Genomic DNA, 20,537 nt, shown 5'->3' with positions numbered 1-20,537 from the left:
CTGCTCCTGGAAATTTATTAATCTTGTATCTATTCAACTGGCAAATTGTTGCTTGTGTGTTTCCTGGAGTAGACACAAAACAATGCACTGCTCAAGCCCATTACATTATCACAGCTAATGGTAGTTTTCAGTTTGCTGATCCAGCTAGCCCAGAAGTATAGCCTTTACAGTTTCAAAGAAACCACAGCCTATTAGTAGCAATTAATTAGTTCTATAAACATTTCCAAAATGGACTTATTGAACAGCATGAAGATAAGTGCAAGTTCTCTGCCTCATTTTCTTTTCTTCCCCTACAGTTTATATGAGATGTTTTTGCATTCCAGTCCTCTCACAGGAAGGATAACTGAAAACATCATCCCTACATGGGAGCAATTTCCGCTGCTGGAAATGTTAATAAAAAGGAAATTTTAAGAAGCCCAGACACCACCAGAGCTTTGCAGTGTCTAGCAGACCTTTGGGAATTGTTGCCTGAGCTCAGTTTAAATGAGGAAATATTTCAGTTTTAGTCAAAAAGACACAGCCACTTGTGTGTGGCAGTTATTGGCAGGCAACTAGGCTTCATAATTGTCTTACCTAAAAAAAAAAAAAAGAAAAAAAGAAAAAAAAGCAGCATAGATGTAGACCATAACTTCTGATCCATCTCAATCACACAGAAACCACAGGTGCCAATTCTCTCATGCACATGCTCTGACTAACGTTTGCAGCTTAACAAAACCCTACAAAACAATGGGAGCATTTTCTTTAACAGGACAGCAGGTGATGTTCAAATATCCTTACCGGCGTGGTCTGTGGAGGAGTCAAACTGAATCTCAGGAGCCATGCTTTCTGCACGTGTAGAAGCTGCCGGTAGTCTCAGAACAAGTTGATCCACATCACTTCCCACCGCTTGCTGCTGGTCAGACCCAGCAGAGCTCAGAGTCAGGAGAGGTTTGCTCTGCTGTACCACTCTCTGCTTATGGAAGCTGTGGTATTTTTGATTCTCCTCTCCAAAACGTGGACTAACAGTCTCAAAGGGTCGGCCCTGCTTGTCAGCTGTTTTCTCCCGGGGCTTTGAATTTTTCTGAGGAAAAGTGCCACCCAATGTGGCACTATAATTGGGCACGTGAGCAGGCAGAGGACCTTCGCTCATCAGGTTTCTTATCTCTTGCAAGCTTTGTTTAGGAACGTTAAGTGCCACTGTGAAGGACTTTGAAGTACTGCTTCCTTGTGTGGTTACAGGACTGTCCAGGGAGCCCATCTTTGTCCCGTGAAACTTGCTTTCTTTTTCTTCCATCCCACCCCATTCTTCTTGCTCACTCTCTACCTTCTCATTGCCCTCTCCCCTGTGTGCTGTCACTGCACACCCAGCTTTTCCCGCACTCCTCACTTGTTGCACACCCATGGGTTGCTCCATTTTAGCTGGTGTATCTACTTCCTCATGTATTTTTCCTATCATTTTTTTCCCTGTTTCAGCATTTTTCTGGATTTCTTGTGTTTCTCCAGACATGTCTTCTTTCACTTCGCTGCCAGTAGGGGAACTGTCACAAGTCCCTCTGTCCTTTTGCACTGGAGGAAAGCTAGTCGGGTTTTGAAGAGGCTGGTCTGATGGTGGTTCTGAGCAACCAGTGGTTGCTTGAAGGGGACAAGGATCTGTGATGTTTGAGGTGTGGGACAGCTCCATCTTCTCGTTGTCTAAAGGAGGAACATGCTTTGTAGGACTTTTGACTGCCTTTTTCTTTCTGAAACCACATATATTGTTGCCATCAACTTCATCTCTGTCACTTTCAGATGTGTTCTGTAACCAGCAATAAAATATACAACCAAATAACATGCATGAATGAAACAGAACATGTAAACGGGGTTCTACTAACAGCTGTTTTTACCTTGTAGTACTTCCATAACTTCTTGCTGATGGAGGTCTCTGAAGACATTTACTGACCCTCAAATTCTTATATTTTTATTAAAATGATTCTTACATAATTCTTTTTCTTATGTTTTAGGACAAAATTGGTGAAAATGCCTTCATAATATAGTTTTTAGGCAGATTTAGTAGATTAAAATACGAGACATTGTACACTGTGTGACAGCATTTGTCAAACATACCCTTTAAATGTGAAAAAAATGTATTTTAATAATTACATTTAAGTATATTCTTGCTCATACTAAAAGTATATGTATTTATAAAGGAAATTTATTGCCCTGAAACATAGACCACTGGCAATCCTTATAAATAAGGGGAGTGAAACCTGAAAATAAACAGCTGTTAAATGATATTCAGGATGTAATTTGTCTAAATAACTGAACTTCCAGGGCAGCGGTCAAAAGAATAAACCCATATTTAGATATGTAAACAGGAAAGAACAAGAAGATGAAGTTTACTTTTATATATGGCATTGACATGATTTATACTGTAGTGCTGGGAGCAGATTTTTAAATGGATATAAACATGAGGAGAAGGTGCGAAAAGGAGTTACAAAAATTAATCTGCTTGCATTACCCCAAAGAAGATCAAGAAGTGTCTGGATCATCATCTCTCCTAAGTATCCTGATCCTACCACAAGTGTGATCAATCCAATGGTGACGGGGAAAAGGACAGGAAATCAAAATCAGACACATTCAAATTAAAAAATAACAGAGATTTTAACATTGTGGATGATTATTTATTTCACAAATTATCGAGACAGGGATTGAATTCTCCATCTCATGATGCCTTAAAAAAGACTGCATAATATGGTTTAACCAAAATATAAATAACTCCATAGCCAATCACAATTTGTTATGTTGCTTATGAATACCTACTCAAGCATGTATTTAAGGCTCTGTAGCTTAACAAACAGCCCTTGGTTTCTTCAGGTTGGGGTGGAATTCACACCTGTAAAAACACTGGGAAATCAAGAGATATCCTCTGAATGAGACCATTCTTTACCTTTTCCACAAAGGAATAATCTGCACTCTCTCCAGTTTCCGAATTTCCAGAAGAAGTAGGGATCTGCACAAAAGCAAAGTGAATGCCAGTCTGGATAAGGCAAAATAGATTCCTGTTGGCAGACAGAAGCATGCAGAAGAACAGGCAGCAGCATCTGATGTGCCTGAGGAAGGAAGCAGCTACATGGCCTCCATTAAGGTCATGAATACCTCCCTTTTCCTGTATTATTCTTCCCTATTTTCCCTATATTCTCATTATGCTCTTTTCCATCTTTATTTAGTCAAAAAAGGCTTACGACTTCTCTCCTTACACAGAGCTCACAGAAATATGTCCTTCCTCTCTCCTCCTTGCTCTAAATCTCTGCGATGCACTGTATTTACAGGTAATTTGGGAGCTCACCGGTGTGTTGCTGTTAGCATGGAAGGCAGCTGGCTGCCAGCTCTATAGGGAGGACAAGACACTCTGTGCCTGTTAACTCCTAGGTACATATCTTGACAGTGATGTACTGTGATGCTCACTTGCAATCAAACACAGTTACTGGCCTATTCACAACACAAATCCTTGCTTACCTCAGCTTTAGCACTCAGTTTTTAATGGGTCCATTTCTTCATCAAAAGGCTTTGGTTTATTCCTGTAATACACCCTATTATGCCTCATGAAATAATTCTGGATGTATTGATGACAGCTCTACACATTCACCCATAAAGAATAGGCCTAATTCTTATAGCTCTGCATCATTATAGAATAAAAATGTAATGAAGGAACATTCCTGAAAAACGAAGCAGGTAAAAACAACTTATAACAAAGAATTATAACCGAGAATTTTTAATATCTCCATCAGTAATACAAGAAAATGAATGAAGCTGGGGAAGAAACAGTAGGGGTAGAGGAACCAGTGATTTCCAGATGGCAAAACCCAAGTAATTTTGAAATAAAAGAAGTATCAAGTTAAATTTCTAGATGTATAAAAATATTTTCTGAGAGAAAGAAGAGTTCTAGCTATGAAAGCTGTAGTAGTAAAAAGATTGTATTTTTTCATGAATTTATGAAAAATATTTACTTAAGTATCTTTTGTGCCATCACTAAAATATCCTGATTTCCACTTTCTGAAGTTTCCACAATTCTTTCGTTTCCTTTGAATAACTTGAAACCAGTAACATAATCATAAAACCATCTGCTTTTCTGCTTTAAAATACATTCCCACACTCTGTGCTCAAACATAACAACTGCAAATTTTAATGTTAGACTAAATTCTTACCTGTTGTCCCTGTTGTAGATCTCTGAAAAATATTCATCATAATGACTGAGGGAAAGCTGAGCACATCTTTTTGTTTAACGTCTATATACTGAATTCAAACAAAGAGTAGTTCATGTATCAAAAGCAAAACATCAGAAAACTGCCTGTTCCCATAATTAGTCATTCTAAATGGTTTCATGAACACAAGGTACTATCACCACATTATAATCCTTACCAAAACACATTCCTTCTGAGTAGAGATGAGCAGGATAAGGACCGACCACTTGTCAATTTGTTAATGGAAACATATGTTTGCAATAGAACTTTAATAACCAACGTGGCTATAGTACTCTGCAAAGGGTTTGTTTTTCATAAAGAAATTCAGACTAAGGTACTGCATTTTGATCATAGACCTGAAAGAGATACTGTACCCATTGCTCTTCAACAAAAATAGTGATTATTTTTACCTTCAAATAAAAAAAAACCTCTCTTACAGAGAGTAACCTATGCATTACTTACAATCCTCATCACAAAGTACACTGTGATTTTGTGCATGAGAATGACTCTTCTAAATAAACTCAGACATTTATGGACTTTCGTTTAGAAATCATTCACAGTATTTTCTGCAGTGAATTAAACAGTACTAGATTTGTTGCAAGATACAAACACAGCATCTGTTCATATTAAAGACAGTCATATACAGGAGCTATGACACAGCCTTACTGTCTGTCAGTTCATGTGGTGTCTACCATCAGAAAAGGCCTGGTACTCGGGCACAGAGGATAGAGCACCCAGGAAATAGGACTTAAGAATGATCTCTTTAACTTTTTATATCTAGCAAGTTTTGTCTACAGAAGACACGGATGATTAAGTAAAATAGCAGCTTGAAAGAGTTACAGTGCAAGTGAGCTGGGGACAGATCATGGCTTAATTTCATGGAACCGTGTGTCCTGCTGTGCCAAAAGGAAAGCAAAACAGTCATGGCATTAATATGATGGAAGTTCTGATTACTTTCTATTTCATTGCTGAATGTTCCTATACTTTTGCTGCTGTGTGGGAGATACTAGAGATACTACTTTAGTAGTATCAAGTATACAAGTATACAAGTATACAAGAGATACTACTTGAAAGTTCCTTTAGTCAACACTTGTTTCGGCATAATTTAATTTTTGTTTTCTTGGTTTCGAATACTTACTGGCACCCTAAGTCGAAGGTCCTGAAAGTTTTAAAATTTGCTTCTGTTTCTTAGCAAGTGAACACTCAGGTGGTGAGTCAAATATTCTTGCCAGAAAGACTAGGTAGAAAACATAGTGTGGGCCACATTATGCTACAAATCTGAGATTTATATTTTCTTTCTGAAAGATGTATCTGATGTTAACCATCGTTGATAAGCATTGGTTCTGCTCTAAGTTCTGATTTCCATCAGGACTTCTTGTTCCAATGCTGCAACTCATGCTGGTACACCAATCCCCGTTGCACGGGGTGTTTGCACCTGGTAAGGTTTCAGTAGAGGTAGACCAGCGCAAGCCCTACAACAGGCTGGAAGAGTAGGAGTGGATCAGGCTTCATTTCCTGTAATGGATAATTTCCACTCATACAAACGACAGCTTTGTTTGTCTTCGCTAGATACCGACTATATCACTTTGGGTACACAGAAATCTGGATGTCTGTGACTATCAACAGAGCGTAAGGGCTACACTTGTGTGTTACTGCAGCGTATTAGGGCACCATGCATGTAGGAAGTGGAGAGAACAGAGGACAATATCAGCAAGCAAACGTTTCAGCACAGTGCAGATGAAATTGCTTGCTCTACTTAACCCAACTCCATGCCACTTCTGGCATGCCATCAGGCTTCCACAGCTGATAGACATTTTGTATCTTGTGGTAACACAGAAAACATACACCTAAAGCAATTTTTCTTAATCAGTTTGCTTTCACTTTTAGGCTTTGTACAAGCTCTGAAGTGGAACATTAACTGTATCATGAAATACAGCACTGCCAAAATGCAGCTCATTTGTAAATCTGGCAATCAGCAAGCTCAGAACATTTGGAAATGTAAAGTTTTGCCTTTGGGAGGAATAATAAGTGCTGAGATTTCTGGTGTGTGAAACACTGGTGAAAATCCAAGGCAAATCTTGAACTTATGCCTTAAAAGGATTTTATATGTGACTGAAAATGTATCTGTAATGCACATGAGACAAATTCAGATCTGCAGAGGGGATCTTCTACTTTTCTCCTACTTTTTGTTTGCTTCATGACCTCAGGCAAAACTGCAAATGCTTTCAGGGTTTATAAAACTCTCTCAAAAACATATTGACAAAAAGAGACAGGGAAATGAGAAAAAGAAACTCAGAGTATAGCACTAGAAAGGAAAAAAAAGTGAGAAAAAGAGTTAGTTTAAAAGATGCTCTGAGTAACTGTAGATGAACAGCTGCACAAGGATTTCTGTCACAAAACAAGGCGAAAGAGGCAAGGTGCAACTCTAGCTGGAGATTTTGTATATCTAATCAACAAGATAACCCAATGTTCCTGCTACTGGCTACCCAAAAATAGCGATGCAGCCACTTCGCAAAATGCACTGGGGTCTCAATAGTATTCTCATTTTCTCTTTTGTTTCAGATCGTTAACCAGTTTCAGTGATTATTTTAACTGATTATTAAGAGGTCAAATTGTGATGATCTTCCTGAGTTCTTGCTAAAGATTTTTCAAGAACAAAAGAGTAATTTTGCAAAGAACATCAAAATGTCAAAATCTGGTATATCTGAAATTTAGAAAAACATGAGAACCTAAAAAAATCCTCCTACACAGAAAAGTAAAAAAAATGTATGGTTTGGTTGGCTGAATTTTTTATTTATGAAAAGTTAAACCACTTCACTTAGGTTTGACTTTGGTTTTTGTCTTGTTTAAAACAATACTGACAAACTGAAATGAAATGTTTCCAAACTAAAAAATCCAAAAATATTGTTCAGATTGTGTTTACATGCGATATTATTCACATCATTACTTTCAAAAGTACCACACTTTCTCAAGGTATTTCAACTTCTATGGAATGGTAAATGTTGAGAAACTGTCTCTGACCCACTTTGGCTGTTACCAGGTTACCCCTTACAGCTCTGCTATGTTGGTATGGTCAAGTTTAATTAATCTTTTCATGTGGTAATGAATTTCAGAAACTAGAATTCAGGTCTTTACAAGAGATGCTGCTTAAGACCTTAGACAACAGTGCCCATAAAGCAAGTATGCCTGTGCCTAAGTGCTTTCTCTGCCCCTTCCCCTGACAGATGGAAAGTATAGCCCAGCTGCTCCCCCGGTAACCAGTCAGCGAAGGAGCAGAGGATGCAGAAACAAATTATCTACTGCTGGGAATTAATGCAGCTTCAGTGGAGTCACCGGAGCCACACAGATTTGTACCAGAAGGGAATCTGGCCATGGAGTCGTATGGAAGACGACACAGACGTTTCCAGGGAGTAGCTCCAGGCACAGAGAGGGGATTGGGCTCTCTCACACAGTGCTAAAACAATGTGTGCTATGATAAACAGACACCAGTGGCTTGTAAGCCAGAGACATGAAGATCACAGCACATTGTCAAGATATTGCTGTGACTAATTTCTCCCTCCGTGACCTTGTTTGATGAAGTGGTTCTTTGAGAGCAATTCACTGCTACAAAAACCTCCCAGTGAAGGACCTGCAAGTGGCATAAATTTTAGGTACATGTGATTATTTTGCAGTTAGAGAAGCTGAAGTGCAAACTTGCCATAGGTCACAGGAAGACGTGGTAATGTTAGAAACAGAAGCAAAGTCTCCTTCTTTCTTTGAAACTTTTAAATATACTCAAGAATATTAATGACCTTCATGTGAAAATGAATGGAATGGTGTAGCTCACAATATTGTGCCACTTATTTTCACATCTGACATCTGTCTTTATCTGCTATTCCCATCCAAACCCTTCACACTATATATGCAATTATTAGATGAGCTTCTCAAGATCATTGATTCTCTTGCAGCCACACAGCAGCAGAGTTGTCCTTGTAGTAAGGTTATTTGGAAATACTTTCCCTTGGACTATGCCACCTGCACTACGTAAAAAAAATCCCTGAAGTAAGATGGAATATCAAAATGAAGAAGCTGATCCTGCCTTCACAGTGATTTGGGACCACCAAAGTACACTGGTAGTATGTTCTCCAATTCGCAGCAGTGTAAATGAGATCTAAAATCAGGATCCATTTAATAGTTGACTAATCCTCAGGAAGGCATTTGCGAGGGAATGGATTTAATTATCTACAAGAGTTTTATGTCTAATTTCTATGACTCATTTCATATATAAAGATGGTCGAGGAGGCAGTCAGTGACTCAGAGTAGGTGCATCTCTGGCATATAAAGCATCTATTTGTGCATCTTGATGAAAATGTCTAGTAGCTTCAGGAAGCTTTCCTGCACTGTCACTTCTAAGCCACATTGCATCTTTCTCAATATTTTTAATGAAACATTTTAATTTCTTGTTTTGACAATGAGATCTTCTGGGCACTAATCAAAATAACAGGCACTTGTTTTGTTTTTTTTTTTTTTGCTTTATTGAAAGTATATATAATCAATTCAAGATCAGAGTTTGTTTTCAAATGCACTCATACAGAAACTGAGTGGCTCCATTTAGGTCAGTAGCCTGACTCCAAAGTGTCACTTTCTAATCCAGGTCAGACTCTGGTCCACAAATTATAGTGCTTTCATCTACATTAATGAAGTGAAAGCCAATCTGTTTTCCCACAAGTATTAATGGGATCAGATTTTAGGCTCTATTTCTATTACCTCTGATAAAGTTATAAATGAAAGAAATAGGAAGTTAAAATGTTAGAGTTGTTTCTAACGCAAATGGTTCTTTTTCAACCTAAACAAGAAGCCCTTCTTTGACCTGCATTTGCTTCAGAACTAGACCATGCTGAACATACATGCATGAAGAGCCCTGCACATAATCCACAATGAAATATTCAATCACTTGAAATCTTGAAGTGGGTGCAAGAAGTATTTTACATCAGCCTATCTGCTTGGAAATCAATCACAGTCAATCTCTTACCTGCTGAGTAAGATCTTCCTTTCTGTTCATGTCCACTTCATTCTAGTTCAGGTCACCATTAGAAATGGCCTAGTAAAAGTCTAGTAGAATGACATCCTGTATTTATAGGTATAGATACAATAAAGGTTAGTTAAAAAAGAATTGCTGTAAAGTTCTTTTCCCAGAAGGCCACACAGATGGTGAACCATAAAGATCAACCTCCAATGTGTCATGGTCAAGAGCACCACTTTCCGGAACAGCGCTGAAGTAGTAAATCGACAAATGCACATAGCCGCCTGCCTGTCTGGAAACAAAGGCAGCTGAGTATAAAACTGTTTTGCTCAACTTTTCTCCTGACAAAAGGCTTTTGTCCTGTAACAAGCCATATCTGTTCTGGAATAGAAACTGTTGTTAGGCTCCTTAGAGGTAAAATCTATATTGGGCATTATAACAACAGTATGTTTTTGAGGCACACGGACAGGGATTTGAAAGGCAAAGCACACTGCAAGCACAACATGCAGTACTAGCCTGCTATTCTAGGTCCTTGCATGTTGCTAATTAACATTGGTGGATCTGGTTGTATTAGAATTGGAGGAAGGGACTATTTAGCTTTAGATCTCTAAAAATATTTCAAAGATTACGTGGTTAAGCTTGTCTTTCTTATGCTTTTTTCTTTATCAGATTTAACATGAATTCAAAGGACCGTATTTAACTGACATTTAATTCATTCAAGTTCCTTTAGCTGACAGAACATTACAGGAGAAGTGTATTGTGTGTGCTTACAGCAGCCCCCCCCTCAACAACCGATCACTCAACAAACCCAAGTAAGCATCATGTCAAATTCACATTTAACCCTAAAAAATGCAGGTTTGGCTATTTTTTATACTTTTAAAAAACAAAAAAATAAAAAAATTGAATTTGTTAAAATTACCCCACCAAAATAATCACTATGGATTAGGAGCTATAGTTTACAACACTCATAGGTGTCTCCAGTGAAATTCACAAATACAGGTGCCCAAGGCCCAAACTGTGGTTCTGAAAATCCTTCCTCATCTTGCAGACAATGAAAGGCCACAGCTCGTAACCTCGTGGCTACATCTGCACAGTTTCTGTAACTGCCCTGGTTCTGAACTGCTCCACTTGTTACAGAGCAGAGCAGGCAACAACTGGCTAACTCTGGAAGTTTATTAGTATTCAAGAAATAGGCTTACTTATAAGACTTGACATTCTGTCAAGCAGACATTAGAAAATCAACACCTAGCACACTCCATAGGACTGGGCTCCTGCAAGTCAGGTAGAATGAGAGTCAGCATTTTGCTTGCAGAATATCTTTTCCCAAGAAGTTGCCCTCTGGCTGTCATCACACAACAGTTAGTATAATTGCACACTTGCCCTTTTTAGGCAACTTACAGGTGTCACAGACCTATAGCTTACCATAGCAGAGTTGCTTATTAGTCTATGTTGAGATGAGCTGTGCCAAGAGGAGAGCACTCCTGAGCAGGACTACTCAGACCAAATAGTCTGAGAAGCAGAGGCCAGACAGAAACAGTTCTGGATCTCTCTACTTTTTTTCATTTTGAATGCAAGTCTGAACAACTTCAGCTCTCAGTTTGAAAAATAAAAAAAAAGATCAGGTTAAAAAATCTCATTCTTCAGAGCAAGAAAAATATTCTTCAAAACAAGGGTATTCAAACACTGGCAAAGAGAGGTTATGGGATCACCATCCTTGGAGATACTCAGAACTTGAGCGTACAAGACCTTGAGTAGAGTGTTGTAACTTGATACAACTTCAAAGTTATTCCTGATTTAAGTGGCAGATTGAACCTGATGACTACAGATGGTATCCAGCCTAAATTACTCTTTGATTGTAGATCTGACTCATTTATATATCTTTTTAATGAACTCCATTACAGTTTTGCAAGTACAAAACTTCTCTACCACACTTTGTATTCTGTTCTGCTAAACAGAACATAAAGACAAGAAAGAACAACCTGTGTCTTAAAGAGTGTAGTTTTTGAGGCACCAGCTTGGCAAGCACCATTAGTAATGAATAATCTTTTCATTAGTACTGGAAGGATCAGCTATTTCCGTCTCAAGTGCCTTTTAGATCCTCCTAAAAACAGTGCTGTTTTGTTTTGTTTTGTTTCCTGGACAGAGTGAAACAGGAGAGGGAGAGGGTTCTCTGCCAACACATGCCTGAGAGAGGGTGCTGGTTGCAGTAGAACTGTGCTGATCAGAGAAGCTGAGAATCTGATCCAGAAACTGGCAGAAACCTCTTTCACATCTACCACAATACACAGTCTGCTGTAAAGAGCACAGTTCGTTCAGTAGTACTCATCATCTTCCCAACTTTGTCAAATAAGACAAATCAGGCCAAATCTACTGTATCTGCACAATGAATATCCAGGTTTCTGTAAAGAAACTAGCTTTTCTATGTGGATTCAGAAAGACATTTTCTGTCAGTAAGCTTTTGCAAAAACCTGCTTTCACATGGATGTGGGAGTATCGCTGTCCTGGGTTTGGCCAGGACACGGTTAATTTTTCAACAGAAGTCAGGAGGGAATACCGCCGGGCAGGCTGACCCAACCTGACCAAACAGAGCAGGGCATTCCAGACCATGTTCCATCATTCTGGGTTCTGGCTGGGAGGAGCTGAGCGGTGGAGAAGGCAGTCACGGCTCGGGAGCGCGCAGCGGCTGTGGGCGGTGAGATCTGCTCCGTTCCTTCTGCTGTTTTGTGTTGTGTATTTCCTTATCTGTATCGTTGTTGTTACTGTTCCCTTTGTTTGCTGTTCTGTTAATCTGCCCTTATCCCAACCCACCAGTTTTTGCCTGTTTCTTTCTATTCTCCTCCACACCCCAATTATACTTATCTGTGACCAGAGTGAGTGGCCACTGTTGAATGGGGCAACAGCTTCCAGCATCAAGATGCAAAGTTAGTAGGCCCAGAAAATTGAGGTGGGCAGAAGATTTTGGTGTTTGCCACCAAAGAATGCGTCAAAGAGTATGGAGTAATGGCTACTGCTTGATCAGGGAAGCATCTGCGAGAATCATCCACACCACCCCCATTCCATTGACCTTGGTCCCTGGCAGGTGGATGGGCTGGAGCAGACCTGCCTCTCAGGGTCTTCCTCTTTCAGCTGCTTGTCCCATCTTCCCTCCCCTCCTCCTTTCCCCCTTTATTACAGAAACAACTTTTCCAGTCTTTAATCCCTTCAGGTAGGTGTAGCAAAATTTAGTTCCTCTTCCTTGCTAAGAAGCCTTGATATGGTTTTGATCTTAACATCAACATTACTCTGTGATAAAAATGTTTTTTTCCAGCTTATACTGGCTACAAAATCATATTTAACATCGTTATTATTAAACCCAGTTCCTCAAGGGTATGTATCATGTAGTGTAATATTTTGATGGCTACATGTTCTTTCTAGTATCACTGGAAAGGGAGTGTCAGAAAAACAGCCCATAATGGTGTTTTCTGGAGAAGAAACAGAGATTTACATTAAATAATCCATTTCTTTCAGAATGTAGAACTGATATAATGAATTTGCATAATTGTTTAATTTAAATATGCTGGCCTTCAGCCACAGTTTATCAAATACTTATCTAAAAACCTAGACACTTCTGAAATATAATGCAGACCAAACATCACAAAAGTGATCACTTCATAGTTTGACTACCAATACTTTGTATGCACTGTCTCTTATGAATAAGTGGTAACGAGAAAGTGCAAACTGCTCATTATCCCATTAGCAGCTCTTCAGCAGCTAAAAAACAAGATACAGCTTCTCTCATGACAGCTACTGTGGCAAATAGCTGCCAGTTCAGGGGAGCTCTCTGCCAGTGAGCTGCCACCAACCTCCATACATACAACTTCACTGTTGGCATGGCTTAGCACTATTTCTGATACCAGCCACCTATGTCAGGGATATTTTCATGTATTTTCAAAAAAAAACCCAAAACAGTTAAAATTATCACTGCTTGTACTCTCCTCCCATCCAAAATTATTTTCCAGAAGGGGAAATATCTATATATTCTGAATTAACAAAATTTTAAGTAGCAAAGAACCAGGCCTCAGGGATTCCATCAGGAAGGTTTTTTTTCTCCCCACTAGTGTAGGTTACCTTCAGCTGTTAATTTCAGTGGGTCCCCTGAAATGCCTAAATTGTTCAAAAGAAACTTTAGAGGGTACAGATTTTGTAGCTGGTATAGGTCTTGGATAGTGCCTAATGTTTTTTGGTTTGGAAGAAGAGTGAATTACACCCTGTAATCTGCTCAGAGACATGGAAAATTTCTCAGAATAACTTAATCAGGTTTATTTTATCACCTAAATTTTATGGGATACAGCCACTCCCATATCTAATCCTGTCAGGCATGCCAAAAGACACCTATCCACCCTGACTGGCTTCAGAATTAGTCCTCTCCTTAAAGACAGCTGAAGTAGGTAACTAAATGTTAACAGAGAAAACAGTTTAAATCTAAATCTGTTTTCTCCACTTTCAGAAGCCTTAGAAATAAAAGGCCTTTTAAAGCCTTATAGTATTCTTATAACACATGGAGATTTCCAGACTGGTGCCAGCTGGCTAGTGCCCCCTGATATCTACACTACACGGTACTGTACGGATATACAAGCTAAGATGGATTTTGCACAGACCTATCTCAGGAGCTTTTGAGAACAAAGATCCCTGAGCTCCCTAGTTCCAAGGCTGGCAATTACACGGCCTGCAAAAGGAGATATTCACGAAGTCTCTCCCTCACCACCATAAACCTATAAAATACTCTACTAATACCCAAAGCCTGGCATTACAAACCTGATGGAGAAATTCGAACATCAAAATCCCTTCAGGAAGATCTAACCTAATGTGTTCCTTCACCAACAGGGTATATTTCTGGTTTTACCTCTAACTCTGTGCCTTGACATCATTATTAAACAACATTGTAGTTTGTCTTGCACAAAGTGTCTTACTTCGCCATTTCTTCACAGCAGATGTAAAACACTATTCAGCACCAAGATTTGCAAAAGACTTCAGCTAGTTAAATTCTATATTGCCATCTAGTAAAATATAAAAATAGGAAAATTATTATAGCTTGGATTTACACTGATCCTTACTCAATTACTGTGGCTATCTTTATGCTAGATCCTCTTTTAAGATTTCTTGATATCATTTTCTCTTCCCGCATTCTCATAAGTATGCCTTCACTATGCGTGACTGTATTTATCCAGTATCCCCCACTTGTTGTCCAGTGATTTATACTCCAAATAGGTAGGCAGGCGTTCCACAATGAAGCACTGCTCTCTCCTCTACTTGCAGGTGCCAAAAGGTAGGCACAATTGGTACTCACAGCCAAGGAGGGGACTGCAAAATTGGCCTAAGGTGTATCAGAAGTGAATGAAGTTTACTTTTGTATAAATAGAATGTATAAGAAATCTTATCAATAGGTAATAAGCAATTATTCATATTCAGCTCTGGAGTACTGCGTTCAGCTCTGGAGCCCTCAGCACACGAAGGACATGGAACTGTTGGAGCAGGTCCAAAGGAGGGCTACAAAAATGATCCGAGGGCTGGAGCACCTCTCCTATGAGGACACCGTGAGAGAGTTGGGCTTGTTCAGCCTGGAGAAGAGAAGGCTGCGGGGAGACCTGATTGCAGCATTTCAGTACTTAAAGGGAGCCTATAGGAAAGATGGGGAGAATCTTTTTAGTAGAGACAGCAATGACAGGACGAGGGGTAATGGTTTTAAACTAAAACAGGGTAGGTTTAGGCTGGATATAAGGAAGAAATTCTTTACAATGAGGGTGGTGAAACACTGGAACGGGTTTCCCAGAGAGGTAGTGGAGTCCCCATCCCTGGAAACATTCAAGACCAGGTTGGACAGGGCTCTGAGCAACCTGATCTAGTTAGCAGTGTCCCTGCTCACTGCGGGGGGGTTGCACTAGATGACCTCTAGGGGTCCCTTCCAACCCAAAACTTTCTATGATTCTATGATTTTATAACAACTACAGTTGTCAAAAAGTTTACCTGAAACCATAGCACTATTTGTGTTTCAAATGCTGCCTTAATATACACTCTCCATAATTTCAGCATTAAAATGAAATGCCAGATCTTATTACACCTTTCCCAATTCTTGATCTTTTATATATCAAATTAAAACAAAATAAAGGGACCTTTTGATTTATTTTACTTCTGACAACATATCTGATTTATTTTCTGTATTGAGATGTTAGGATTACCTTTCAGATTGTAAAGAACTACTGACTAGGAGATCATGAAGAGTCTGTCATTCTCTAAGTGTTGCTCTTACACAAACAGCCAAGCCCTTATGAGTCTATATCATACCTAATAAGAGGCATCAAATATTTTTTCATCCTTTCCATTGCTTCGTCTGTCTTACTAAGTGACTGGAAATTATTCTGTTTCCTTTATGTATTGCTTTATTTTTTGCTTTCATTCTTTGCCAGAAATATGATTTCTCTTCCAATCTGGAAGCCAGTCAAATAGAGTCTTACACCAAAAGTCTTTCCTCATAGGTCAGCTTTTACTCGCAAAGCATATGCTACTTTACTTGCTCCTGCATACAGCTGTCACTGTAATAGAATTTAAAAAACAAGTTACAGAGTAATGTTAAGGGTTTTAGACAGGCAACGAAGAATATTAAATCAGAACCAAAATAAGACCATAGCTAGAATAAGAATTCCTGTGCCTTTAGCTCTGCCCAATACACCTTCCTCCTCCTCCTTCGCCACCACAGTGGCAATATACACTGGCAGCCACACACTGCCACAAGGCAGTTGCTGCGGTGGGTGAACAGCCGCAGAGCTGCGCAGCAACTAGGAAACTGTGTCCATGGTTTCCCGTGCCTCTTCCAGCACGGCACCATACGGGATGGTGGCCTCGCAGCGTGACCCTGCGTGCAACTCGTCACACCTACCCTGTGCTGAGGCACAGCCTGTGGCGAGGTCTGGAGAGGCAGACCAACAAGGAAGGCGCGAGGCACCCCTCCCAGTGAAACTCATGGCTGCACCTGGCCCTGCAGACCATAAATAGCAATTAATATGGATTAAATCAAATCTAGGTAATGCTTGAATTTCTAATCCTGGAAAATACGTCATGTGAGCATTAGTACCATTACTCCAGTTTTACAGCTGTCCCTGTAATGCTGTCTGGCTATGACACACCCTCTGAGGTGAACTTGACGAAGCTGCACAACAGAAACTGCTCAACAGCAGCATCAGTAACGTCTTCTGCAGCAGCTGAGATTTTCCACATTCATTTACCACACAAATTCATGGCAGATGTAACAGATCTTACTTGACTCATCAATACAGCAGTGTCACAGGTTGAAGTGCTGTAACTACAAATCTTTGCATCCTGAGTAAATTCTTGACAGTTCATTACAGAACCATGATAATTCAGGAGACCCTGAACCCATGCTGGAAGAAGGTTAGATGGTTACCATCAGCTGTCAGCATCGACAATGACCAGTGCATCATTATTTGATTCTTGCTATCTCTTGTTACTTGCCACCATCCTCCACAGCTTTTTTTCCATATCCAGTCAGTCTTCAAGACCCTTTTCACATTTTGCCTACCAGTCCCATTTTAGCAGATGGATGGGAAAAATTCATTGTCCTCTTACGCCTCTATGGCCTCCGAACTATTAGAGCACTTGCCTTTGTTCATGTCTTCCATGCCCTCCAGGTAAACAGAGAAGATGCCTATCGCCTCAATCTTTTCATTTTTTCCAAGGTTACCCCTGTCTGCTGGAGAAAGAGGAGGAAAACGACATTTAACAGCCTTGGCCTTTCACTGAGACTGAGGAAGGGCATTTAGATGTGCCTCAACGCAGCTTCAAAATTCTCCCAGGTTTAATCTCACAGCAGACTGCAAGCTGCCATTGAAATGCATTAACACTACAAGGACCGGTGCTCCATGGCAATACAGTAGTAAAAGGAGAAACATCCTTCAAAGTAGAACAGGAATAGACTGACCCAACCTCTTTGCAGTGTGCAAATATTTCAGCCTGCCTGGCAGATGACTTGTCAAGTATTTCTGCTGAAGAACTGACAGCGGTTTCATAGTACACAATTACGCAAATCACTGAAAGCAAAGATCTATATTATATGAAAACTAAGAAAATTAGTATGTAAACTGAGACTATTAGCAGTACTCATGCCACTCATTCTTCAGTCCTGAATTTTCTAATTACCTGTCTGAAAGTACATATGTATATATGAGATCAATAAGAAGAAATTAATTGTGACTGCTACTTCAATTTGTATTTACAAATTGGTAAAATCAAAGAAATCAAACTGAAAAGTACGTATTTGTCCACATTATGCACTTGCTTGTAAAAAATCTTTATATCTGCTAACTTTAGGGTCTTTCTCAGGTAGCATATGGAATTCTAATGCAAGTCTAGAGGAAACTATTTTTATGATTATCTTTGGAACAATTTTTAGCATTTTATAGATGAGGGATTCTGTACTGGGTGATTATGCTGAGTTTAAACTTTTGTAGTTCTGCTGGTTAAAACTTGACCTCAGCTTTATTACCCTAATTACCTAGATGTTTTGATGTGTTTGTGCTATTGCACCATAACTCCAGAGTTCTTTATTTTTATCTCCTCAGTAAATCTGTCAATTATGAAAATAAATTCTCCTTTACACTATCTGCATGCACAGAACACTTTGGATTACTTGTATTCATATGTACTTCTTCCCTTTTCCCTAGCACATTATTTGTGTTGTTCAGACAGAAAGGAGAATATACTGTTCAGCTGTTCAATAAAGCATACTTATCTAGGGTACAGTAGATACAGTTTCAAATCAACTCATGCCTGAATGGCTTTAAATTGTACCCTCTATACCGATTCCCTTAACAATCATGTTTAAATGTTTAATGGTTCAAAGCTGCATCAGGGGAGGTTCAGACTGGACATCAGGAAGCATTTCTTTATTGAGAGGGTGGTCAAACACTGGAACAGGCTTCCTAGACAGGTGGTCGATGCCCTTAATAATATGCTTTCACTTTTGGTCAGCCCTGAAGTGATCAGGCAGTTGAACTAGATGGTCATTATAGGTCCCTTCCAGCTGTAATTATTCTATTCTATTCTATTCTATTCTATTCTATTCTATTCTATTCTATTCTATTCTATTCTATTCTATTCTATTCTATTCTATTCTATTCTATTCCAAATCAAGCCAACAGCTGCTCTTGCTAAATGAATAGATGACAAAGCTGCTTAATTTTCCTTGTTAAAATTGTTCCACTTGATGTTCACTAACTACAAAATTGTTGGGTGACATAAAGACAAGAAATATAATCTTAACTCTATATATCACTAGTGAGGGACTCATCTCGACAGAGAGAACACCAAGTTTAATCTCTGCCTTGGTAAAAATTATTTATTTTATGTTGAAGTTATTTTCTATCTAGCTTTTCTGCCAGGTAGGCTTTGAATTCTGTTAGCCTAGAATAGACGGTGTGAGATCCCTTCCCTTTGGACAATATTCTTTCAACACAAGGGGATTACACTATGATCCCAGTCACATCAGCGGAAACCCAGTGAAATCTACAGGATTTCATCAAAATGATTGGGATGTCATTAGTAACTACACCCCAAACCAAACAGTTCAGTATTTTAAATGATTATATGAACAAGATGCATCAAGGGCCTTTCTCTTGGTGAAAAGTAAGGGAAAATCAAAAAAATCACTCTAGTTCAGTTGCACTTGGACATCAACAGTCTTCAAATGCTTTCCTAATGAGGAGCAAGAAATCTAAACCAATCATAAGAACACAGGAGCAAACTGATCACAGCTATAAAAATGCAAGCCTAGTTATATGAGTTTAAGCACAACTAACCTCAAAAATCTATTATTTTCCTAGGGATCACTGAAATCAGAATACAGTTTTGATTCACTTATAGAGAATCAATGGTATCAAGCAATTGTAATATTTTCCTGAATTCCCATAGGGAATAGTGTAAACACTTCTTGAGAACAGAACTCAAGAATATTATGACAAGTGTCACAATAGCTTTTGCATTTTCTTGGAGCTCCAGTACCCCTGGGAAAGACAATTTAAGAATCTCTGCTTTCACTTCACAAATATATTTCTGTCTATCCCATGTTTTCAAGGTAGCCTTGAAAACAAGCCAGTGCCAGAGGAAACAGTTTCTTTGAGAGTTTGGTGTTATAGGGGGAGGGTTTTTTTGTGTTGGTTTTTCTTTTTTTCTTGTCAAACCATGTGCTAAACTAGCCTTAATCATGACTTTTATGGCACTCAGATTCAGTTGTGCGCAGCTTGCCACTGATATTAATGGGTCTGCCTCACTGGTTTCAGTGGCTCATTTGACACCTTTTACTCCACTCCAACCCAATCTACACTGATCTGGCCTAGATAGTGCAGACCTGACTACTTACTGCACCATTGCTGTAGTTCCTTTGCTACCCACACACCTGAGCTTCCTTTCCAGAGAAGAAAGGTCAAATGAAGGGTGACATACACCCACTTCTGGTCCTGACATGGAGTCAGGACACAGCCAGGAGAATCCCCATCAGTGAGGACTATAAGCACTTTGCAGAGCATTCTTGTCCCACAGTTAGATAAACCCAAACCGAAGCATTTTTAGCCTCTTAAAGGTAAGATACGGAGGATGGAGTATTAATCGATCTAAAAAGATGATATGCAGAAGAGGGGAAAAATAAAACTATACTGAATTGGCAATCTATTGGGCATTATATTCTTCAACTGCAAGTGAATTTTTCTGTCCAAAACCTATCAATGTGACAGAGATTGAGAAGATCACATGCTCTGTGTTGTATGTGGAAAGAAATCCTTCTGTAAGATTTTATCAACCATCTCTGCTGTACCAGGGTCAGCTGAACTATGGAATGATGCAAATATTTTAAGCAAAATATAAACCCCAGACAACTGGCTGGTTCAGCAATAAAAATGCTAATTCTTTCTGTGTGAAGAAAAAGCCATTTACAACGTGTATTAGTGGGGTCAATGAATGATAAAATAAACAGGTCATAGCTGACTCAAAAATCCTTTCATCTAAGAACTTGTATGTGCAGAGGACACTGCACCCCTTTTATCCACTGGCTCTGTAATGACTGAATTTTTGATTCTTGCAAGTCCTGTCCCCAGTCATCTGAATATTGTGCTTTTTCATCCTTCTTCATGTTTCTGTAAACAAGCTCCCAAAAGACCCAAAGAATATCAAAGTACTGTTAAACATTTAATGTAATTCTACTCATATAAAAGGGATTTTTACCACATGAAGCAATGGTTGTTCCTAAGCCAATTAAAAGTGCTCGTGCTATTAGATACAGGGATAAACAGTAA

At 39.2% G+C, this 20,537-nt stretch overlaps 1 protein-coding gene across 3 annotated transcripts in view; it reads right to left on the bottom strand.

Annotated features, from left to right (window-relative positions):
- The window catches only part of LGSN (lengsin, lens protein with glutamine synthetase domain), a 72,881-nt gene that overhangs the window by 14,043 nt on the left and 38,301 nt on the right, over positions 1–20,537 (bottom strand). Inside the window, exons 1-3 of one of the 3 annotated variants that reach the window (XM_075410615.1) lie at positions 9,211–9,240; positions 2,906–2,968; positions 778–1,774 (exon numbers count right to left, since the gene is read on the bottom strand). In XM_075410615.1, coding sequence (XP_075266730.1) covers positions 778–1,774; positions 2,906–2,968; positions 9,211–9,240 — 1,090 coding nt within the window. Of the gene's footprint in view, positions 1–777; positions 1,775–2,905; positions 2,969–9,210; positions 9,241–20,537 lie in introns of those variants that run through there. The other 2 variants (XM_009937220.2, XM_075410608.1) reach the window with 2 other exon arrangements.

This window comes from Opisthocomus hoazin, chromosome 2, assembly GCF_030867145.1.
Source record: "Opisthocomus hoazin isolate bOpiHoa1 chromosome 2, bOpiHoa1.hap1, whole genome shotgun sequence".
In the NCBI taxonomy this organism is placed as follows: Eukaryota; Metazoa; Chordata; class Aves; order Opisthocomiformes; family Opisthocomidae; genus Opisthocomus; species Opisthocomus hoazin.
The sequence above is the reverse complement of the archived record's forward strand: the minus strand, read 5'-3'. Positions and strand labels throughout refer to the sequence as shown.